The 24,194-nt window shown below is 42.5% G+C and overlaps 1 protein-coding gene across 1 annotated transcript in view; it reads right to left on the bottom strand.

The window, feature by feature from the left end:
- Positions 1 to 595: 595 nt before the first annotated feature.
- Positions 596 to 24,194, bottom strand: part of GTF2E1 (general transcription factor IIE subunit 1) — a 48,710-nt gene continuing 25,111 nt past the window's right edge. The window contains exons 3-5 of the mRNA XM_053969996.1: positions 10,211 to 10,412; positions 5,320 to 5,567; positions 596 to 2,353 (exon numbers count right to left, since the gene is read on the bottom strand). Coding sequence (XP_053825971.1) covers positions 1,923 to 2,353; positions 5,320 to 5,567; positions 10,211 to 10,412 — 881 coding nt within the window. The 3' untranslated portion in view covers positions 596 to 1,922. The remainder of the gene's footprint in view (positions 2,354 to 5,319; positions 5,568 to 10,210; positions 10,413 to 24,194) is intronic.

Here is a 24,194-nt window from a genome sequence, read left to right as displayed (position 1 = left end):
ACTTAGTATACGGTCCTGGTGAGTTCAGAGCATGAGCAGTTTTCTGTATTCAGGATTAGTTCTCAGTTTCTCCTTTCGGCTCCTTCTAAATCTACCTGCTTTTCTCCAGTGATAATATTAAATTCAGCCAGATTAAATCTAGACAGAATGGGTACAGCACGTTTTTTTCTGCCAGCTGATCACTGAATCTGACTTATCAGCTCTGTGACTTGATATCTAGAAGCTTGATACAAGATCTTGGAAGCCTGTCTACACAAGAAAACCATTTTAACCAGCAGTACTATGTCTGCAAGTCCTCTACCATCAGCCTATGCTTCCCTTGAGGAAGGAGGAAAGAAATGAAGCGGTGATCAAAAGCAGCCTCTGTTTTTTACATAGCACTGATGTAATGAAACATCCGTCCTGGAAATGCAGGAGATTCCAGGAGGCATTCAAGGAACCTCTGCTAAGGAGAAACAATGTGCAGTGGGATTTCAAATGGTCCTCTCAAAGGAGACTTCAAATTATTTTTTTTTCCTTGAATCCAATAAATCAAAATGAGAACCAAACAATATTCCCAACTAGGCACAAGATAAACCGAAACATGACAAAGGGGAGCAGTTTCTTTTTGTTTATTTATTCCTCTTTAAAATGACTTAAAAGAAAATTCAAAACACTATTTAAAAAGGAGGGGATTCAGAGTATTGAGAAGCTGAAAATCAAACCACAAAGGAAGCATTACAAGGTTAGCAGAACACAGAAAGCATGGTTAGTATAAAACAGATTTACAGTCTCAGTGAGCAGCAAATTTGTACCGCCCATATAAGTGGAACAGCACATAATGCTGCCCTTACTCTCTGGAACACAGAACTCTTTTATAATTTTGTTTTATTGTAGCACTGTGTAGGAAAACACAACAATTTTAAAAAAGCAACATTTTCAATTGAAAGAGAAAAACATTAAAAACATTATATTGCTCTATAGGCACTGATAAATGTCTTTCTGTGGTAAAAGAGTGTGCCAAGCAGAATTCAAAATTGTATAATTCCTCTTAAAATCATATAGCCCTGGTGAGATTGCAAATATAACTTAGTTATGCTACTTCTCTGGCACTGCCTGACAGCAGCTCTGCCCACTGTGAACTGTCTGCATGTCTTCATGGACAGGGTTAGGCAGAAGCAATAGGCAGCAATATTGGAAAATGAAGGTTTCTCCAGGCAAGTCAGAGCACTTGCAGCTCAGATCCATGGAGGGCATTTTTTACACTTACAAGAATTGACTGACTGCATGTGCTTGCCAAGGCTTTCACTCTGCCTGTTTCAAGTTACACCTGACCTTGAGGTGCTGAGTCCCAGTAGGGAGTGAACGGGAGCAAGAAAAGGTTGCTGCCTACAGGCCTGCTCAGAAAGAGCCACTCTGGTGGCCAGTGGCTGCTGGCAGAGAGTCTGCTACAAGCCCTGTTCGAGCTTGCCATCAGCAAATACTTCCCTCTACTCTCCCCTCGCTGAGCATAGGCAGTTGTACGTTACATACATCCTCCTCTACAGAGCGCTCTGCTCAGACTATGGAGCCTTTATGTCCCCTGAGAGCAGGGATGAGGACATCACTGGGGTCTGCAACAAAAATCAGCTTAAAGCCATCGGGAGAAAGAGCTACTAGGGCCTTGGAGAAGGTTAAAGCAGCACCTGTGCAGGGCACCCTGAAGCAGATTTTTACCTTGCAAGCATCCTCACTTCTGAGACTCGTCCTCCCCTATGTGTTTTGGCACATGCAGCTCTGCTGCTCCCCCGCTCTGGCGAGCAGGATGCCTGAGATTAGCAGTGCTGAGCTGCAGTGACCCTGCCTGTGCACAGGAGAGGGAAGATGCGCTCCAGTCTTCTGTTCTGCTAAAGAGTCTCTGCCTTAAAAAGTCACCCTTTAAAAAATGCCCCGGCAGGGACCAGTTAATCAAACATGTCCTCGAACATGCGTTGCCCCATGGCTATGTAAACCTCTTTTTCCTCTGGTGTCATCTGGGCCACCAGCTCAGGGCGCTGACTCACTTGGCTGTAAGAATGCGGGCGCCCAGCCACTGTGACAGTGGGGTCTTCTGCCACCACCTCAAACTCTTCATCCTCCTCCTCCTCCTCCAGCCCATATGTTGTGGTGGCCGTGGCAGCAGGGCGGGGAGGGGACTCCTCTTCCGACTCGCTCGTCTCGCTCTCGGAGTCACTCGCATTGCCGCCGGAGAGAGGAGCGGCACCGCTGACAGTGACGGTGGAAGCAGAAGGTGTCTTCTTCTCGTGGATGAGCAGGGCACGCATCACCTCCTCATTGTCATCCAGGACTGCCCGGCTCTCCTCACGCTCCTGGAACGCATCCAGATCCCGGCCCCCTGCAAAGGACACAAGGGAATGAGCATTTCCTCACCATCCTCCAGTGTGTGATGGACTTGAAAGCTTTCTTAACCTTCATTAATTACTGCCACTGAGCTCAGCTGGCAAAGTCACACCCTTTCTCTATGCCAACTCCTCCTCTCCCTTGAAATTCAGAGACAATTATGTCTTATAATGGCAGAGCAAGTACTGACATTTCCTAGGAGCTGGGAGGCCTAGAGTCACCATGGCTCCCAGCTGGAAGCCTTGACCAGGAGCACATTGCAAGTGAAGACAACAAATGCACAATGGGCAGGCACCTAGAAAAGACTTCCTCAAGGAGGTGTCCTCCTCTGGCACTACAGCGGAGCAGAAAGCAAACCAATCCTTAAAATACAGACCCCAAGCCCAGGCCCTATCCTGCTGAGCTCCCTTGCCTGTAAGGATGAACACAGAGAAGAAATGGATCCAGGCAAAGAATATGTGGAAACCATGTGTTATAAAACAACATTTAGAGCAGCCATGCCTGGTGAGCTCAGAGGTGTACCTATACCAGGCAGAAAGGGGAAAAGCTCCTTACAGGAAGATGGTGATGGCATGGAGCAGATGCAGCTGACAGCCTACAGTCCAGCTGTGCAGTACAGCACAGCACTAACCAGTGCCTGCTCTCCAAGCTGAAACATAGCCCAGACAGTCCCTGTGGCTCTTATGGAAGGGGACTGCAGTGTCCCAGCTGACAAACCTGGCCTGTGCTCCTCTTTCAGAAAACCTGTCTGAACAACAGCTGGGAGGGTTCAATACGGCTGATAGGCAGGATGTCTGCAGTTCATGGATTCTAAAGGTAAAATTCTGCTCAAAAAGTAGCATCCCACAGAAAACCTCTCCTAATCCTACCTTTGGTGAGAGGGCTGTGAGTGCCAAAAGAACTACAGGCAGTATGGGGAAAAAAACCCAAAAAACCTCAAAAAACACCACAAAACAAAAACAGAACAAAAAATTAAATATGGAGAAAAAAAAAGGCCTAAAAAGTAGGACAGGCTCCCTGTGGCAAACTTTCTGTCTTACACCAAAAGATGCTGCCCATGAACAATTGCTGCAGCTGAGGTGCTGGCATTCTGCCTTCATACAGGCACCCACTTGCCCACTCCTCCAAGACACAAACCCTCATGGTTTCAGCACCACATCCAGGCAGGCAGGTCCCAAGTCTTTCTCCTCCCCAGTCAGAAATGTGCTGATTATGTTTTTCAACTTGAGATTAAAAAATAATGTGAAGGAAGTAAGTTTTGCATTTAGCACTAAAAGCCAGGGCACTTTGTGGTCACTCTTTTCCTGTGGTAAAATAAAGGCCAAAAGAACCATACCTAATTTCATCAGAATTCTGTTTTCACTGTAAATAAAGTTGTAGTAATGGGTAATGGCTACAACTACTAATACTAGAGCACTGCCAAATTCCTGAAAGAAAGGAAGAATAAAGGCATCATGTTGGCAGTCGTGTGCTCAGCTCACTGCTTGTGACTGTGGAGCAGAAAAGGCTGTAGGAGAGCATCTTTGTGAAATAACATCATAGCTCATCACACTGAGAGCTGTGAAACAACAACAGCCATAGTTAGCTCCACAAAGGCTGACTTTGAGGCTCAGAGGGGCTGTCTCTTGCTTGCAAGAACTGTTTCTGCCAGATCCAAGCAGTGATCCTTTCTGTCAATGGTCCCATGTTTCTGTCCTTCCTGTTTACATGTTGCAGCAAGCAGCAATTTCAGGCTATTTCCACAAGCTCCCTCTTTGATCTGCAGTAGCTGAGGAGGTTAAGTAATGATGCCACCATCCTGTAAGGAGATATTCCACCTCCATGTCCCTCAGTGATTTTTTGAGAAACATTTATGCTGTGTACATCAAAAGTTGTCTCAAGGAGTTGATTTAAAACTACAGGTGAATTGAATGTCTAGCAGAAAAATGGGCTGAGAACTCACCATGGCTGGTGAGTAACAACAACACCTGCTACAGACTGCAGGAGCAGTTCAGTCATCTCACTTTGCTTAATCGATTTGAAAAATGTTTTGGGATTCATAATACACTTGAAAGGTATTATATGTGAACAAATTCTTTAGGTATCTTGTGACCATTATATCACATTTCACTTCTGCTACACCTAAGTACTCCACTCCTCTCCTGATCATGGCATGAGTTCCAGGGTTACATACTCACACACATGGTTCCCTTTTACCTTATTTTCTTGCTAGGGCATCAACAGTTTCAGTCCATAATCCTAAAATTACTCTATCTATTGACTCATTCTTGTAAAAATCATAAAAGGTCTCCATTTCCAGTTTTGGCATGGAAGCTTAAAAAGCACACATGCCAACGCAGAATGTTTCTACTAATGGTTATAAGATTTTGACCATTAGTCTGTGGATAACCTGACACCAGATGAATGAAAATAAAAGCAGAGATAATGAGAAACAAACAGAAGGGAATAAAGACTCACCTGTCATGGTGACAGACCTTCCTACTGTACTTCCAAAAGCTGTATTTCTGAGTATTCTTCATATATAACAAGTTTTGAGAAACAATTATCAAGAAGACTGGGAGTATATAAACAGTGCTGGTAGATTTAGTAGACTTCAGGGTCACTGAACATTAATAAATATTATTTTTCAGCAGTGACCTATTAGGGAGACAGCTTTCTAGATGAAACTGAAAGACCTTCATCTAGAAGCAATAAGCTCTCAAGGTAGAAGACAATAGCTATGTAACATTTTAGAAGCCCCCACAAAATTTCATGGACAGCTCAGCTTTACTGACCTAGATTTCAATCCAGGATTTAAGGAATTTTTACATCTGCCTACACACAGGTGGCTTTGCACAGCAGAGGGGAGCAGACACTCCAGTGTTGGGAGCAGCAGCTGTACACACACAGAGCAGAACATGTTCTTGACAGCACTGTAAAGGCTATAAGCCCAGCAGTACTTCTGCTCTGTGAATTTCTTACCATCTTTGATTTCATCAGGGTCATAAGCCCCCTGCACCGTGCTCTCCCGCAGCCAAATGGGTCTCTCTCTGGCTGGCTTTCCTTCACTTGCAGACCGGTTCAGATCCTCCTGGTCCTCCATGCTGATGACGACATTCTGGGTATACAAGTCCTCGTATGATGGTCCCTTTGTAGTCCATGCCTCCCGATGGTGTCCACCTGCGAGGCCAGCTGCTGCCCCTGAACCAGCACCAGCTGCACGCTCCTTGCTACGTGAAAGTTAAAGAGAGAAAAACAGAGCTCTCAGAACAAGCCCCTCCTTAGACAAAAATACTTAAACGATGATTGGTTATCATCTGCACTGAGAACTTTCATTCTCAGTTCTAACATGTGCTGCCAGGAATTTCTGTGCCAGCTTGCTGGTTTGGGAAACTTGTGGATCTCTAGTGGGAAACCCTACACAAGGCCATGGCAACATCCACCACAGACACTGAAAATAAGAGGCAGCACGAGAGATGCAAATACACTTAGGTTAAAACAAACATAAAATCCCAGAATTCCCTGAAACAGAAGCCACAGCAGCAAAACCCAATCGAACAGTAGTCTGGTATTTGGAAAAGCCTCTTTTTGGCCTTCACACAGCAACCAAATACTGCATTAAAAAAGCACTGAAGTTTAACCAAGGTAGATAGTAGGCCCAGGGACTCAGCATGCTCAGAGCTGTGAACTGTTATTAATCACAGGACTCCTGAAGGAGTTAAATCACCATGAAAAACACAATTCAAGCCTCTGCTTGAATTGTGAGTGACAATGCACATGAGAAGTCACCTCTCCTGTGTTACACAGGAGATCTGTACTATCCATAGACACAGCCTTGGGAGGACTGGGGAGTCCAGGCAGAGAAGAAAGAGAGAGCACCTTCAAACCAGAGGACTAGGGCTGGACAAAAGGCTTTGTATACTTGATGGAGTGCAGGAGGAGATAGAAGAACTGTCTTTACTGTGGAAAAAGTGGAGAAATAAAGGTGCTGACCCATGTGAAGGGTATGGCAGTCAAAGCCCAGCCCTCCTTTGCTCTCAGCACATTTCCCTGCAGGGCCCCTTCAAGCTCAGGAGACTGATGGAGAAAAACATTCCTGCTTGGATCTGATCAAAAGAGGATATCAAGTGAAATATTTTCTGCACACTGATGATGGCAATGAGCCTAAAATACATCCTGGCCTGTGCTGCTATGCAGAGTGAGGAAAGCCAAACGTGACTGTTCCTCTACTTTAGAATGAGATTTCATCTTTTCAGAGAAACATATCCAGTGCATACTGCACCTGCCCTCGGCCATATAATTTCAGTCATCCGATTGCCAGGGGTAACTACAGCTTTTCATGAGGAACAGCCCTGCCTTAACTCCTCCTCTTGTCCAGATGAAATCCATCAGGGATACTCCAGGATGCCAGCTGAGCTGACAGTTGTCATCAGTCAGCATGGTTCATTTGCTGCTGTCTACCCAATGACCTTTTCTCCAACCATGAAGCTTAAAAAAAGTTGCACTTGGAGAAGATCTGACTAATATGTGGGGTTTTTTTAGTTCAGCAAGGACATTACCACTGTTTGATGAGCTAATTCTGCTGGATTTTTAGGGGTAAAATTACACAGGTAGGTGAACATTGCTCTTCCCCAAATAAAAACTATTGGTGTGTTTAGCCACGGTATTGATCAAGAGCTACTCACAGCCTCTCAGTAGTGGAATGGCTGGGATCTGTTAACAAAATACTTCACAGCATCCCTGTTAGCATGTCTCGTGTCCTTAGCAATCCTGCAGCCAGCTCTGCTAGGAGAGCTTCACAGCAGCCTTGAATTTTGGGGCAAAAGGCTCATGCGCATGTATTGCTTATGTAACCTAAGGAACCACACAGAGACCTTCTCCCCAGCGTGTTATTTCAAGTGTTGGTACCTTTCAGCTCTCCAAGACAGGCGTGTGTTCTGTGAAAAGCACCACTCTGCTTCCCACACAATAGAAATCTCTAACTAGCGTTTCCCTGACGATTTTATGTAATCCACTTTCCTCACAGGATGCACAATGCAGCTCTCCCCCAAGCTCTCCCTCCCCATGACTACAGTGTGACACTAAACCCTCAGTAGTGCCAGGAGCTACCTAATAATACTTTCGCACAGAAGTCCCTGTGAGTGTGCCTGAAATTGACTTTTTTCCTACACAGGACCATTCAGCAGCAAAACACTTATTCCATGATGTCAGGAACGTTTCAAAAATGAAAGTAACACTTCTAAGAGACACCTACAGTACTAATTACTTCATATCATCTACTGCAATGTCCTACACTGAGTTGGAGCCATCTAGACACTTTCTGTCTAATTTTGGACCCCAGTGAGCTTTGCAAGTGTGCCTCAATTGATGTCTCTTTACCTTCAGTGACACTGTTGGTAGGTGTGAGCACCATCCCAAGACTACCTGAGCAGGGAAACACTTCATTCTGCAAGAAGAGAACTTACTGTTTAGCAACCTGTTCCAAAGTACAGGATTAGACACCATGGACCAGGCACCAACAAAAGGACAGGTGTGGGAGCTGCCTTACAGGCAGCACAGAGCAGATAAAGGGATCTCTTAAATCTCTTTCTCTCTTAGATCCATGAACTACTTTTTTCCCACCTTGCTCTAGACTTCACATGGCCACCCTGCAGACACAAACTGTGGCAGCTCAGTGGCCCAGATGTGGCTACATTTAGTCTGTTTTATTCACCTCAATGGAAATCCCTTAATGAGTGGTTTAGCTGTCTTTAAAGGCAACATAAATAGCCCTTGACACAGCTGAGGTATGGCCCACAGAAACCACACTGTGCAGTGGGCAAATAACTTGAAATTTTCATCTCAGTCCTGCCCAGACTATTAAGAAAGGTCTTGGATAATGGGGATAACTCTCTTTTTTGCCACATTTGAGATAAAACACATTTTCACTGTGCTGCTCTTAAGAGCTTCAACTTCACAACAGACAACCCATGGTTCTTGACAGCATGACCGCAGAAAATTAATTCTGTGAAGATTTTTTTGTTAATTGAAATCATGCTATTTTGACATAAGGAAATAGAAGGGTTATTAAAATCCATAATTTTTCAAAAACCACAGAGAAGGGCTTAAGTAAAAGCAGGTTTATTTTGAAACCTGTGGGGCTAATTCATGCTCTCCCATGATTAAGAAAATTAACAGTCTTAGGAAAACATAAATGAAGATCTACCCAGTTTCCCAGAGCAGGTGAATGAGTTATGCAGTGGGGTCACATAGAGCTATAACTCTCCTGAAAACACGTAAAGTTGCCCAAGTTACTGCAAAGAGAAGATGCAGGCGTTTGTGACCTTTTCGGTTTGTTTCAGAATCACCAAATGTCAGTTTTGTCAATGATTTCAGACACTCAAAACTCCATAAAAATAGAGAGGATACATAATCCAGGGTTTGGCACTTTAAAAAAATCTCACAGCAGTGCTTTCATGGAATTAACTGCTTTGAATTAATAAGAGTTAATAAATAATTAAATCACTGTATGTGCTGAAACAAGTTGTGTTCAAGTAAGCATTTAAAAAGCTCCCGATTTATTTTGTCATTTCTTGCACAGAGTAATTAATAATTTACAATGTTTTTTAAGTATTTAAGAGTCAAGTAAGTGGGCGTTGCCATTTAATCATGGGACTGCACCAGGCCTCTGCTGTGATAATTTCCTGTACACAAAAAGGGAAGACTGAAAAAATTACTCTCTTTTTGGTAGGGTTATCCCAGTTCTACTACTTAAACTACTGAAAAGGGATTTTAAAGCAAAGTCTAGTGATTCAGCTTGGGTATAAAAGCTTCCAAGAATTCCCCATATCACCAAAGACACGTTGAGTGACCTTGGAAAAATCTTTTCTGCTCTTTATATTCTGTTTTTCTATCAGAATGATGAGGAAAAATAGCTACCTTCTTGGCTAGAAAAAGACTATGAATAGACAAAGAATTTTTATTATATTAATTAGAAGCTGTCTAGCATCAAGGAACATTCTTTCTCAAGGTTAGCCTGAGAGAAAAAAAAGAGTATCTTGCTTGCTCTCCCTATTAGCTAAAGCCAAGCACCCCAAGGCACTGTGGGAATGCTTCCCCTCATGGTACAGTTCTTTTCCCCCATGTGTATAATTAATTTTTTTTTTAAATACAGCGAAGTGCATCACATTTCACCACAGCTGACAAAACTGACAGCTCCCCACATCTTTTTGCATTATTTAAACATCATCTGTTTTTGTAAAGCTAGGAATGTTCAGAAAGAAACATTCATACCATGGGTAAGAACATTTTAAGGAGTTTTTAATTCCAACCTGGTCTTCTTCTGAAAAGAAGAGGTGTGTAACAAGTTGGACAAAATCAGAAGAAAAAAACTGCTTATTACAAGTAATGTCTTCAAACTAGAATGCTGTAATATGAGCATTTGAAATACAAGGTGTGGATTGCAGATAGCTTCGTTTTGAAAGCTGGGTAGAAGCAAAAGGAACAGATGACAGGTAAGTATTTGAGAGATAGAAGACAGCATAGGTGGCACCTTCAGAGCTTTGTCAAGCAGCTGCATTTTTTAACTATTGGGCCAAGGGCTTGGTGTGCATACCAGCTGCAGCATGGCAAGCAGCAGGCAATTCAAGCATCCCACCTCAGAGAAAAATACATGCAGAGGGCTGACCAGAAGAACAGTTAGTCTTATTTAGTAAAAAGTGGTTACAGCCCTCTGTCTTCTTGTAAACCACACATCCCTGGGGCAATCTGTCAGTTGTTTGCATAGTTGGTGCTGTACAAGTAAGTCCTGCACAAGGTTTGGAAAAGCCCCACAGAGCAGAGGAACACTCTACAAGGAAGCAGTGCAGTGAGGAAAGACCAGGCGCGCTCCCACCTCTGCTTCAGGGCAGGAATCTCTGTGGGTTCTGGCTCCAGGATTTCATAGGCTAAGTTAACGTCTTCCGTCTCACGAAGCAGCGCATAGATGGGCTCAATCTGCTCATTAAATCGTGCAACGAGTGTCCTCGCATCCTTTTTGGGCATTGCCGACTCATCTTCTTCCACTTCAGTCTCACAGAACGTACAGCGGAAAGTTCCTAAAACGAGAGAAGTTGCTCAGCGTTGGAAGGAAAGCAGCAGGCCCAGCTCCTCATGCAGCCTTCCCAACACCAGTGCCCTGCTGTTCCCTTATCTGGATGCTAAGGAGTTTTTCTGCCCCAAAAATCCCTTCCCACACACTGTGTACCTGGTTATTATTCAAGCAGACAACAAAGGAAGCATTTTGATACCAGCCAGGGATACCCAGCTGGGTACAGTTTCTCGCTCTGAAAAGCCCAGATGGGCTGCAATACCTCTACTGAGACATCTCCTAATCTCCCTCCTTCCTTGCTGCACATTTTAAATGTCAGCTATGACTGGGCTGTGATAAAAAGCTACACAGTATCCTCTAAGAAGTTCAAATATCTTCTGTTTCAGGTGCCTGCCCTGCTATCTCCCAGGCCACGCTAATAGGCTGATTTCACAATAAAACAGTGCAGTTTTACACTGCACCAACCAGACTGCAGTAACTGCTAATCTAACCATTGTCACATTGCAGCTACTGCAAAAAAGAGATGGCTTCTCCTTCTGTTTCAGGGCCAAACCAGGCAAAAAAGTCATTACTGCAGAGCAGCCAATGCAAAAACCTATCCCACCCAACTCCCATACCAGCTTCTTAAAATTACAAATGTTAAGAAAAGAATCATGTGAATAGCAGTTAAAAATAAGTTTGTTTTGCAAACCTCGTCAGGATCTATAAAAACAGGTCAGACTGAAATGGCTACATGGCAAAGCGGCTACAAAAAACCCACTGAACTCCTGCACAGCAGCTTTTGGGTTTCATCACTCCATCTGTGAGCAGGACCCTTGGGGTGGTACGTGCACAGTGGGACCTTTCCATCTGGTCTGCTGGGAAGGAGAAGAACACTGTAATGGCTTCGTCTTGCAAGTGCTGGACTGGGAACATACCCCTGCCACCTCAGAACATGACATCCAGAGTGAGGCTCACAGGCTTCTTGATTTCTCTTGCTCCTGGGTGATATTTTTTATTTGTCCATTCTGTGACACCCATGCACATCTAGCCTCACCTCTCAATACCCCAGTGAAGAAATGACAAGATCTTTTTACCAATAAGAAGCCTAAGGATAGATCCTGCCATGGAAATGATAATCCTATGTATAAAAATCAGAATTAGAATCAGTATTGAGGTCTGCTATGTCACCAGTGCTATGGAGAAACACAGTCTAAAGAACGGGGTTTGCCCAGGGCACTTAGGCATGATGTAATGAGACAGGCTGGCAAGCCAGGGCTTCTGGTATCTTGGTTTGCTGCTTACACAGATCTGCTAGTGTTGTCACTTCATTTTTCAGCAGACCTCCTTCCCTACCTGTAATGCAGTGATAAAAACAGACCTAACTTCTTCAGTGCCAGTTGTGAGGGCTAGACAATGCTCACACTTGTCTCAGCAAACACAAAAAGCACTGTTTATGACAGAAGGGAGATCTGTTGCCTCTCACCAGTCTGTAGAGATGCAGTTTTGTACCCTGGCACCATCTGAAGCAGCTTTTGCTCATTGATACTCAGAAATTAATGCATGCTGTGTATGTGGCCTGTAATATGGACACATTTCCTGCAATAAATCCTCTCTTTAGAAAGTTTGTTTTATTGACATGCAAAAGTCAGAGCAGCCAACAACAGCACAATGCAAAGTAAAAGACAAGTGGATAAAGTGCTCTTCTCTTTTATCCAAGCATGAAACACTTTGCTTATTTTTTTCCAGGCTGTAAAAACTGTCCCTACTGATTCAAAACTGTTTGTTATATAAGCTGTAAGCCCAGCAAAATCTGAACCCAATATTTGGTCTCCTTATCCCACATCTGAGACTATTGGTGTGACATAAGTTGAATCAATTAAAAATAATTAGCACATCTCAGTTCCCATAATGGATGACGGGAACAAACACAGGTTAATGAAGAACACTCCCCTCTTTTTACACGCCCCCCAAGTCCTGTTACATGTTCCTGAGACAGCTCAGACTTTTCACACTTCCATCTGTGAACCCCATGAGTATCTGCAAAAGATTAAGATCATAGGGAGAATGGTTCCAATTCAGAGTACCAAAAAATCAGAAAGTAAATACAGCTCTAATGAAACAGAACTCCTAAAGCTGTCATGTATTTGCTGCAACTTCCACCCCTCAGGGTTCATAATAAGCAAAAAAATTTAATAGATGAATTATGTAAAGAATTTGGGAATGAGTGAAATGACAAGCTTCCTCCATTAATATGCTGGTTTTTTTTCAAGGTGATGCAGCATTTCACAAGAGGCATATGTGATTAGAGAACTGGGAAGCTGCTTTGCCATGGCAGATGGCATTTATAAGTGGCAAACCTCTTTCGTTAGTTTTTAAGAGGTCAGAAAATGTCACCAAAGCTTTTATGACATGGCACATCACATCAGCAGTGACACACGTTCCTTTCAGATATGAATTGCATGTGACAAACATGAAGTGGAGGCCATCCAAAGACTGAAAACGGCAATGTTTCCACTCCAACGATATATTTTTTCCTTCAGCCCTTACACAACAGAGTTTTTCAATTCCAAAATGCTGCATAAACCAGGACTAACAGATATCCTGGAGCAAACAGACATGAGGCTCTTCTGCATCTTGGAAATGCTAACAGAGAGCACATATATCCCGTTCCTTCTTTGAACACATGCTCAGACACTGAACAGACCTCTCTGGCTGCACACTAAAAACCAGCCATCTGAAAGAGATCTCCTCATATGCTCCCAGACTCTGGGGGGCAGATATGCTGGTAATCTGGCTCCCCAAAGCTTACTAAGATTAAAGCAGCTGAAGCTCTGAAGTATGGGGCCAGAATATTTAGAGATAATTCCTAATGACTTGATTTCACTTGAGAGAAGGAAAAGGTCAACCACCCACACGCACTGAAGGCAGGATGTCCAAGTGTGCAAGCAGCACCTGCTACAGTTAACACATTTAACTGGCTATAGACTCCTGAGTCTGAGCCCAGGCCCTGCTTACACCCTTGTCAAAGGGCTTAAGCCTCACCTCCAGCCCAACAAGGGGTCTTCCACTCTCTCCTTTGGGATGCTGCCCAAGACTCTCACTACTCTCTTAGAAAACTATTTGATTTTCAACCTCAACTTATTCCCATTCATCTCAAACCTAATGATTGTTTTGCCAAAAACTGTACCTCATCTCATCAGGTTTCCATCTTGCTGTTAATCCTTCAGGTGTATTTACAAACTGCTGTCTCATTCATCCCTCAGTCTTCATTCTGCAAGGCCATATATTCTTCTTTACATTTTAAAACTGGCCACCCATTCTTTTGACCTCACTAATACTGGCCCTTTTTCCAGTTTGCTCTCATCTTCCTGCTGTGAAGATGGAAGAATAGACAAGCGTCCAGATGAAATCTCCCAAAAGCTCAAAGGCATTAGTGCTTCTCTGATAGCCACTGAGACCTTTTAAGATCACATTATAAGAGACCATCATGAATGTGATGCCTCAATTACCACAAGACCCATCAATGTTCCCAGATCTTTCTTTTCCTTTGTATCTTTCCTTCTCCTTTGTAGTTTCCAGTTGATGAACTCCATGTTTATAGCAGACATTTGCATTAGATGGCAGGTGCATGACACTACTTCATAGTATAATCTTTCAGCTCCTTTATATTCCTCCAGCTTTCACTCTCATCCAATTCTTTTTTCTTGACTGCATCACAAAACATTAAGCTAATTTATTTTCAAAATCTCCCACAACCTTCTTTTAGAAGTAGCATTATTACCATTACATGGTGAGTGAGCTGAGGCACAGATGGCATAATTTCAGAAGTATCTGCTGATTTGAGCAGTACTTGATTTGAGATGCTTTTCTGAAACTTCTTTTTCAGAACAGAACGTGCAGTATTCTTACCACTCTTCTTTCAGGTTCTAGGATTGGGCATCTTCAATGAGTTAGATACAGCGGCTAATGACAGCCTCTGAAAAGCTAAAAATGACTAGTTCAACATCACACAAACTCAGATGGCCTGGAGGATCAGATCATGTTCTTGTGGCTTCTACAGCCTCTTTCCTCAAGTAATTCCCTGACTCTTACACTGCATTTTTCCTTTTTCTGCAGCAAGCCAGACAAAAAGTGCATTCTATAAGCATAACTGCTCTCTCTCATTGAGCAAAGCATGTTTTGGCAGAGGGAGGAATTACATCAAAGAAAAAAAGTTACAGGATGCACAGGCAGCTTTAGTTCAGCACTCCTTAACCCCGAGTGCTTCACCTGATGTTAAAATGAGAGTATAAAGATCCTAAGGAAAGGACAGGAGTTTCCTAGGTCCCTACCACCAGGAAGGCAGACAAACGCCTCCCACTATGGGATGCTGTGTCAGCAGCCATATGGTTCATCTGCAGACCTGGAGTCCTCGGTTCCGCACAGGCCTCTGCCACTTGACTCGCCAAAGGCAAGATGACAAGCTGCTAGTGCTGCAGGGGAGCAGGATGCTGTGCCAGCCTGCTTCCTCTAACAAAGGAAGGATGAGAAGGAAACACCTTGGGTGCTGCTCTAGCTTCTTGAAAGAGAGGTGCTTTGTGGGAATATGCTATTCTTCCTGCTAGCCCCATGCCTAAAGTTTCCTATCCAGCTCTTCCCATCTGCTTCCCATCCCAGTTCTGGGCTTTTCCTTCTCTGATAGTCCTATTCTCCTTGCTGTCTTGCTTTTTCAGCCTGGGCTTCACTCACTTCTCAGACTTCTCTGTTCATTTTTCTTTTCCTGGACTTCTTTTTCCAATTTCAGCCTTTCCTCATTCCTGTGCCTCTCTGCCCCACACTCTTAGATCAACTAATTCTGCCTCTTGATTTGAGCCCTGGTCATCAAACTAATTTCCTGTTTCAAGCCAGAGAGATGGAAGATCTTTTCACAGCACCACCTGTCATTCAGAACAATATTACACAGGCAAAAGAATATACATTTTTCTGGTTTCCCCTTCCATTTTCTCATCAGCCCATTCTTCAATACAGCCAAACTGTTTTAAATTAAATTTTCCTCAGCAATTTAAACATAGTCAGATGCATAGAATGGGAAAAACTCAGCATACAGTAAGTTTTTGACAAAGTTTTGAGAACAAAAATCACAGAACAATTCCTATGCCTGCCCTCCACCAACGAGCCAATCTCATGTAATGAAAATACTTAGCAACCTAAGTAATAGGTAGTGCTGTCAGTACAAATTATCATTAGGTTCCTTTTATTTAGCATTGATTTTTAAGATTTAGAGGATGGTTTACAGCAGCACCTAAAGGCATATCTCTGCTGAATCATTAAAGGCACAAACAGTAGGCCAAGTGGCTACAACAGACCTGTATCATCAGTTACCATAACATACTCTACATTAGGCTATAAGGACACTCAACCTACTAGAAGTGGCAACCTGAGGGGTTAAATGAAAGCAAAGGGAGTTTTAATGACATTAATGGACTGATCTGGTAACAGAGTTAATTGTTAAAACAGTTGATTTTTAACTGGATTAATCATAATGTAGATTAGACTGTGGCAGCTGTTGTCCTTTAGTGACTCCCAAACTTAGACAGACTTCTCAGCCCTCATCAAACTGTTCTCACCTCAATGAGAAAGCAATCCAGTGTGTCTGAGTGGGAAATGCACTCCTGCCACACAGAAAGATGAGCCTCTTGTTAATTTCATCAGGCAGCCTTCTCTGGCCCCGTAGTTCTTTTCTCCCTGTACTGGAAACCCATAGTCCCTAGTACATTCCTATTCACATGTGAGTTCCAAAAAATGCAGCTACTTTAGGTAAAAAAAAGAGAAATTCACCAACAAAAGCTGTCTCCTGAGCACCACAGCAATATGCCATTCTCTCTTGCAAGTAATTCAGTGATTCTACACATGCAATAAAAGAGACAGTTACAGAGCACAGTGTGTTACATAAAATGTAATGCCACATCTCGTCTTTCTGAGACAGGTTTCATGGTCCACTGGATCTTAGGCTCCTGGGGCCACTCCACAGCCCAGGGCTGATTGCAGTACTCTCTCTTGAAATGTGACACAAAAAGTTTACCTTCTTATATTAGTCCTGTTTGGGATAGCCCAGAACAGACCCTGTTGTCAGAACTCATGTCATGAAAACAAACACTGGGCCATGTGTAGAAAATGTCAGCATTTTGGGAAGATTCGCTAACCCGCTTCTGTAATAAAACATCCAGTTCTGCTACTGAAATCCAAAATGCATCAGGCTTCACCCAATTTGCTTTATAATTTCTAACTATGAAGAAGATATGGGATATTGCAATTGAGATCAGTAGCCTTGGTCAGAGACGGTGACAGAGCAAATGCAGAACATGTGGGTGATACCTGAAAGCAAAGAACTGAAAGGTTCATGGGCCAGTGCTGCCCAGAGAAGGTCAGTGGCTGCAGCTTGGAGCCAAGCACACAGCACCCCTCAAACAGCACTGCACCCAAATCACCACGCTCGCTGCGTGAGGCCTGAGCAGATGCAAACTGCTAAATACAGATCCTGCCCCCAAAACTGACAGCTCTCCTAGTAACAAGCTAAGGAACTACAGCATCTTCTCTATCCCCCTACTTTTTTTCTGTATGTACCAGGTACATACAATTACCATTATGGGCAGGAGGCACAGCAACAACCAATACTGTGCACTGCTGGACACATCCTATTGTCAGATCCTAGATAGAAATTTGCTAAAACATCTTTTCTATCACATTTCTGCCTCAGATGAGTGAGGAAGCATGTGAAGTGCACATTAGAAAATGTCAAGCACGGCACTTTAGCTAAAAATGAGGCTAGGAACAAATAATGTAAGCAATTCTATTATCTGAAGAAAGATTTTAATATCTTTATTAATTTTTCCACAATATCTGAATTATTAAGAAAGTTGTGTAATCTACTGTTTACAAATGGGATCAGTACTCCACAATAAAGTAAAAAAAAAAACCCTCCTTTTAACTTTATGTGCCCCAAATCTTGATCCAGTTTTTCTCAAGTCTGTACATATTCTAGCATAAATCCTACTGAGTCAACAGCTATGAGACTGATCCTTCTCAGTATCAGACCATAAGGTTTTAAGATAGGTTTCTGTGAATTAGAGAATGAGTAATGGCTGTTCACCTTCCAACAGCTTGTCTTCACTCAACTGCTGTTCAACATGAAATGGGACTGCATAGTGGAGAGTAAAATCCAGGTTCCTGAAACAGCACTCAACTCCCTAGCCTACAGGTTTGGGAAAGAGTCATATACCCTTCCAAATCAGCCTTTGAGAAAATGGGTTATTGAAAAGGGCTTATTCCATAAATTTAGTAAGTAGAAAATCCAGTGTTCCACCATACAATTCAACACAATTTCATAATACATGCATACCAAGATACAGCTCTGACTTTTGAGTACCTATTTTGAGCCTTAATAATGCTTTTTAAACATTTTAATATTAAACATGTTTGATATAGATTCAGAGTATTGAATTGCCCACCAGGTATTAAACAGAGAGTAAACATTTCATTTGGGATAAATGTCAATCAGTTTCCTTTCAAAACTTCTATTCTTGTAATATAAATGTAGAAGCCACCTCATTTACGGGCACTCATGCAGCAGCACTATTTCTGATTCAGATGAGGTAATTCTGCCAGAAACGTGTTCAGAAGATTTCAAAACTGCAACTCACTAACACATGAAAAATGATCAATTTGTTTAAGAAATAAAAACAAGACAGTAACTTAAAACAACAACAAAAGAGATAAAGGCATACTCTTCAACACACAGCAGAAATAGCAAAAAATGAAAGAAACTTATAATTGCCATTAAACAGTGCCTCACTATAATCAGAAGGAAATTTCACTTAGCCAATGCATATGTTCATGTATTATTTATTCATCCAGAGAACAGTGTGTAAATGTATAAAAATTGAGAGACTGGCAGCCCTGGAAACAGAAGGTCCCTCTGTTAAGCTGCAGAGTGGATTTTATTCCGGCAGTTACATTATGCTAGGCATAATTTGGAAGAATGGTGGTGCTAGAATGTTATTACAGATGGCTAAGAATAGTGTCCAGCACTCATTCTGGACCCTCTCGGCACAAAATGAACCCTGCTGTTAACAATAGAAGGAGGAATTGCCAAGATAAGACACCTTCAAATACATAGGGTCAGCGTTCTTCTTCCTTGAAAATCTCAAGTGTTTGGGGACAGGAAAACAGAAGGTTTCAGAGGCTTCTTCTAGATTGTCCTGTTTCAGGCAATGGCAAATGTTAAATACCTTCCCTATGCCTGAGATCCACTTGTTAAACTACACTAGCACTTCTATTTTCTGAGAGAGATCTCTTCTTCCATGTTCACTGCCACTACCAAATCCCTTTAGTATCATACAACACATTTCCCTGAGCAGAGAGATCCAGAACTCTGGCACACCTACTATGCTACTTATACTCCAAAAGGACCTCAAATTCCACTGCTCAGATATGGCAACAACTTAAATCCTTTACATACAAATTCTGTTCAGAGAATTCAGAATCAGAGTTCATGTGTAGCAAGAAAAATCTCCCACATCAGCACCCAGAGCCACCAACAGAGAACAATACAGATTAATAGAAAAAATGTAAAATGTCATTTTTTGCCTTATTATAATACACTCCAATTAAAAAGAAGGGCACTCAAGGGAACACACAGTGGATGCTGAGACTTTGCATTTCATACAAATCTACTTAAGAACAAAGAAAAAAATCCTTAAACCATGGTCCCAAGGCAGTATTTGAAAGGCTAACAGGGCCAGTATCAGAAGCGTGCGTTTCCATACCAGTGCTTGGGATGGCAGTAGCTCAAAACAGCAAGAGAGAGGAATTAAAGGAGGAGCTCCAAGTCAGCATGTTGTTTCCAGTCTTAGTTTCAACAGCGTCACATAATGGAATGGGCCAACAACAAGAGGACAAGCTGCTCTTAAGTTCACTTTTCACTTTTAGTTTTCCAAGAGGTTTTGGAGGCCCTTCACAACAAACAAAGCAGTTTTTTTTCCAATGTTGGTTACTTAAGAATAAAGACAGACTCTTACCAGAACAGACATCACACTACCCCTCCTTCCTCAAGGTCTGAAGTAATTTATGGGCAATATTGACCAACTATTTACTGGTGGAAGAGATCATGCTCCTAGCTTGCATCTTTTGGACGTGTTCAGCACTGCAAAAATATACATCAGTATGTGATAAGAAAGAATGCTGCTTTCCAGGTGACTTTCTGCTGGTAATGTGAAGGATGATGCAAGGCAGCATTTTCTACTCAACTAACTTGGATTCTCAGCCATACATAAGATAACAGATCTCCTTAAGAAACTTCTGCACATACCCTTTGCCTGGAAGTGCCACCTTTTACCTGCTGCCTTACACGGTATTTTTGTTAATCTATTGATCCATTCTGTATTTCTCACATTTTAGCACATGAAGCCTCACTTCTTACCTGCCATCAAGGAAATAGAAATATCCATTCATTCTTTTTTGTTCCTTCAGACTTTCTTCTGGATAGTCAAGCCACCCACTGATCTCTTTTCTCCTTAATGTTATGCCTTTTAGAAACTCCTTTGTGCCGAAGTTCTTTGTTCTTTACTCTCAAAGGAAATATCTTTCCCCTGCTCCATGGAGTTTCAGTAGTGCTCCATGAAGGGCCACCTCTCCTGGCTGGGGAAGGATTACAGCCGAACCAGTTCCCACCTGCAGGACTCCCTGCACATAACCTGGGCCTCAGGCCAGAGCTGGCAGAAGAGAGTGAAGAGAAGCCCAAAGAAGTGTGATGGACAAACTTCCTCCAAAGACAGCACTTAGTGCTTAACCACCCTTCTTCCCTCTGTCCATGCAGAGCCATTAGAGTAACGGGAGCAGCCCTGAAAGCTTGGGCAGTGCTTTCTAGAGGCTACCAGGGAGGACCCCATTTTCTCATTAAATGTAAGGGAGAATAAATGCAAAGAGAGGCTCCTCGGGACTCAGCTGAGCTCCAACTGCAGGACAGTGCCAGAATTGCCAGGGACAGAAATATGTTGGCAGTTTCTAAGTGAAAGAACTGCACAAATGCCAGGGGGGAACCTGGAGCATAAAGGGAAACTAACACAAACTAGGACTTCAAAAATGTTGAAAAAAGAAATTAGGAAGGAATAACAGGGCACCAGGTGAAACAGGCAGGAAAAATTGCTGAGGCTGCTCAAGTGCTGGCCCATTATACTGGGCAGGATCTCTTGTGAAGCCTGGACTGACGTCTGGGTACCTCTCTCCCAGACTGCCTCAGGGAAAGAAAAAGACTAGAGGAGGTACATTTTTTACCTTCCCTATCCTTTTCTTTTGACTCATGCAGTGGGAACCACATGGGTCTACATAGGTGAGAGGGACTAATACAACAGTGTGGCCTGGGGAAACACTCACAGGTGCCACAGGCTTGTGTTAATAAACAGAATTTCTGCTAACAACACTTCAAAGACCAAATTCCCAGCACTCTCACTTCTACTACCTGCTTGGAAAGAAGGTGCTTTTTTTCAATTACTGTTCTTCTTAGAGGAGAAATATCTCTACAGCTAAGGGCACTTTTTGCCTTCTGTACTACAGTCTCTCATCACAGGTTTCATGGTAAAACTGAGTAATGCTCACCCATGGAACCAGGTGCCTCTGCACTGCAGGGTTGGTACAAAACCTCACCTTACCAGCATCCAAGCACTTAAAAAGATTTAAAGAGCAAGCCACCCCATGTGCACACAACTTCCTTTAAACCATCCTCTCACTCCAGCAACATGCATACCAAAAACAGCAGTTTGCAAGGGCAAGGGCAATGAAATAAACAGGTTCCTGAGATTATTTCACTTAGTAAAAAAAATAAATAACAAAGGACATTTCAGATACTACAGACACCAAATAGTAAGAGCCTGAGCTTCCTGCAGCAGCACACAGCAGAATTTATCGGAAACAAAGCCAGTGAGACTAGTTTTCCAGTTCAGTCTGACTTATGCACATCAATAAATACCCCAGTAAAAAAAAACTGTTTTAATTCTCATCATTTTCTACACCAAGCAAGAGAAAATGACTTGTTAGTATCAAGAATATTTTAACAGAGTTCCTGATCTACAGATTACTGCTGTTGCAGATAACCCACCAGTGATCTGTCATCTCAGTCATGGAACTGTTAAAAACAGGCTGATGAAGCTCATAGTAATGCCAGACAAAGCAACAGAAAGTCTGACACCTGCAAATGCTCAGCACAGAGGCACCACCTCTCTTTATGCCATTCTATCTTATTTCTAATATATCAAATTAGACTACCTGAAAAATAAAAGCTGAAGCAGTTGAATTCAGCCTTGTCTTGCCTTAACCCTCCCTGTTACATACAGACAGAGCCCTCAGATTATGGTATAACCTAAAACAGCACTACTTTCTCAATAGAAAGTATAAAAGGAGAACAGATTAAAAATGTGAAGAAATAGCAAATTTAACCCATTTTTTTTTTATTTTTTACTGTATATTTGTGGAGAATGTGCTATTTAAGATAGACTGTACAGACCTCACAGTCTTAGATAAAAAATACTTAGTGTATCACCTTCCAAAACAAAGCACAAATTTTCCACAAATTACATCCCAGCAAAACCTATCTTTGGACATCAGCTTGGGTGGACTTTGAAAGGACATGCCATGACATAGCCTGGACAACAGAAGCTGAATACACAAAATAAGAAATTTGGTTTAACACATGTTAGTAGCTTAACAAAATAGACTGACAGGTTATCTAAGTGGACTAAGTGATCAAAAATTACCATTATTTTTTATTACAAAATAATAATCAAGAATGTACTTCCTGTTTTATTTCATAATGTGATCCATCACTGCTAGTTCTTAAACCACCTCATTAACCCCTTCAGTGAAAAAGAAGGTAACAGGGATACTACCCTTCAGATTGCTAAAGCATCAGAATGGATACTGCCTTTCAGCTAAGGGGGTTGAGTCAGCTTTTGCCTTGTCTGTTTTGTGAGTGTAGAGATGTAACATTTGTGAAGTGTTTTGAGCACAGCAAGTGTCAAGTCCCTTCCTCTGACACTGATCACAAATCTGAAACAGGTGCATTCATGGATAACACTTCATACTAGCAATAGAGATAGTTCTTGTAAGGGTCCTATAAACCTCTTAAATATTTTCATTTCATATTATCTACAACTCTAGTGAAATAAATGCAAGAAGAAAGTGACCAAGTTTTCCCAGTCGCTTTTCAGAAGCAAAGCACACCTGCAGATATATGAAAGTGTTAGTACATAAAAAAAAAAAAAAATCCTAAAAACATTCCTCGTTTGCTTATTAGAGTCTTTTCTCCCTCAGAAACTTTTTTTATTTTCAAAACAAGTGCTTTTTCCAACAATTTATTTTACAGAGCTATTTCTCCGTTCTTTCTTCTCTTTTTCAGGGAAAGCAGTGGCTTCACTGATCATGTGCCACAACAGCTTCTGATTAATTCTGATAGACAACCAGCAGTTAGCTGGCACATCATCATCATCACCCTAGGATGAACAATAATCTGCCTCACCATCTGCTCCCAAATTTATTTTTAACCAGCCCCTGCTCCCTCCAGTGCAGAGAGCATAGCAGGAAGGGCAGCCTTCCCCTGGAAATGCTGTGCTGGGAGGTGGTGTCAGGGGCCAAGAGAGGACCATCCTGTCACACACCCCTGAGCACCACAGTGGATGGGAAACAGATGGATAAATGCAGCATCCCAGGAAGGAAAAAGGGCTTCTGCACCAGAAGGGCTGACAACTGCCTGTTCTCCTCCAGCAGATAGGGAACACCTGCTGGTTTTTCAGTTCCATGGGCAAGTTAGATAAGGTTAAACAAACAGGACAAGGTGGTAGGAGAGCTAGAGGAAAGTGATGGATATGGACCAGTTACTGATGGGAATATGCATGCCTGCTTTTTCTGAGGTCCACCCAAAATTTCAGTGTAAGAGCTTTTTTGGACACTTCAGTTCACCTCTGAAAGTTCAAACTGTGCAGCGTTCACAGACAGACACTGGCCCAAGTGAGCTGTGCTGCTGTGCCAGTTAGTGTATGACATCTCTGGCGTAGCACACTCTAGATGCAGTCATTTCCTTTGAGAAGGAGCACCAAGATGTTACATCTCATGGGGAAGGAAGCTGGGGAGTGGGAGAAAGGTATGAGCACAGGCTTGATGAAGGCACAGGGGAGTGAGTAGGTTCATTTTGTAACTGCATGGTTCTGCTCGCCACCTTCAGGTACAGAAGCATAGTCCAAAGGTGGCAATTACAGGGTCACTGTGGCTGTGTCACTGCTCATAAGTGTTGCTGTCACCAGCAAACTGCCCATAGACAACGTTGTATGTGGGCACTGATATGTTGTAATAAAGAAAAGAAGGAAATCAGCTGGAACCTAAAGCTTTGTACAGCTGGTAAAATAAGTCACACATCTCTGATACATCATCAGCAAGATCTGATGATGATTCCCTCAGAGGAAACAGGTAATTGTTGAAAGCAGGCTCTGGGATATGAAGAACTATCAAAATCTCAGAAGGACAAACATGAAGAGTAAAAAGACCAGATCTGACAAAGAATGGAAACATAGATGGACCTTAGCATGTCTCCAGTCCAGCCTCTTGCACAAATGAGGGCAATCAAACTGCTCATGACTCTATCTACTGATGTCTTGAAACCTCCCAAGGGTGGAGACTGTACAACATCTCTTGAGCAAGTCTTGCTCAAGGTGAAGAGGTCATATATCAGTTCAGACCCTCTTGTGCTCCAACCTGGCATGACTCTGAATATCCTGGCTTTGTC

Source organism: Vidua macroura, chromosome 2 (assembly GCF_024509145.1).
Source record: "Vidua macroura isolate BioBank_ID:100142 chromosome 2, ASM2450914v1, whole genome shotgun sequence".
Classification (NCBI taxonomy): domain Eukaryota; kingdom Metazoa; phylum Chordata; class Aves; order Passeriformes; family Viduidae; genus Vidua; species Vidua macroura.
This window is presented reverse-complemented; position numbering and strand designations above follow the sequence as displayed.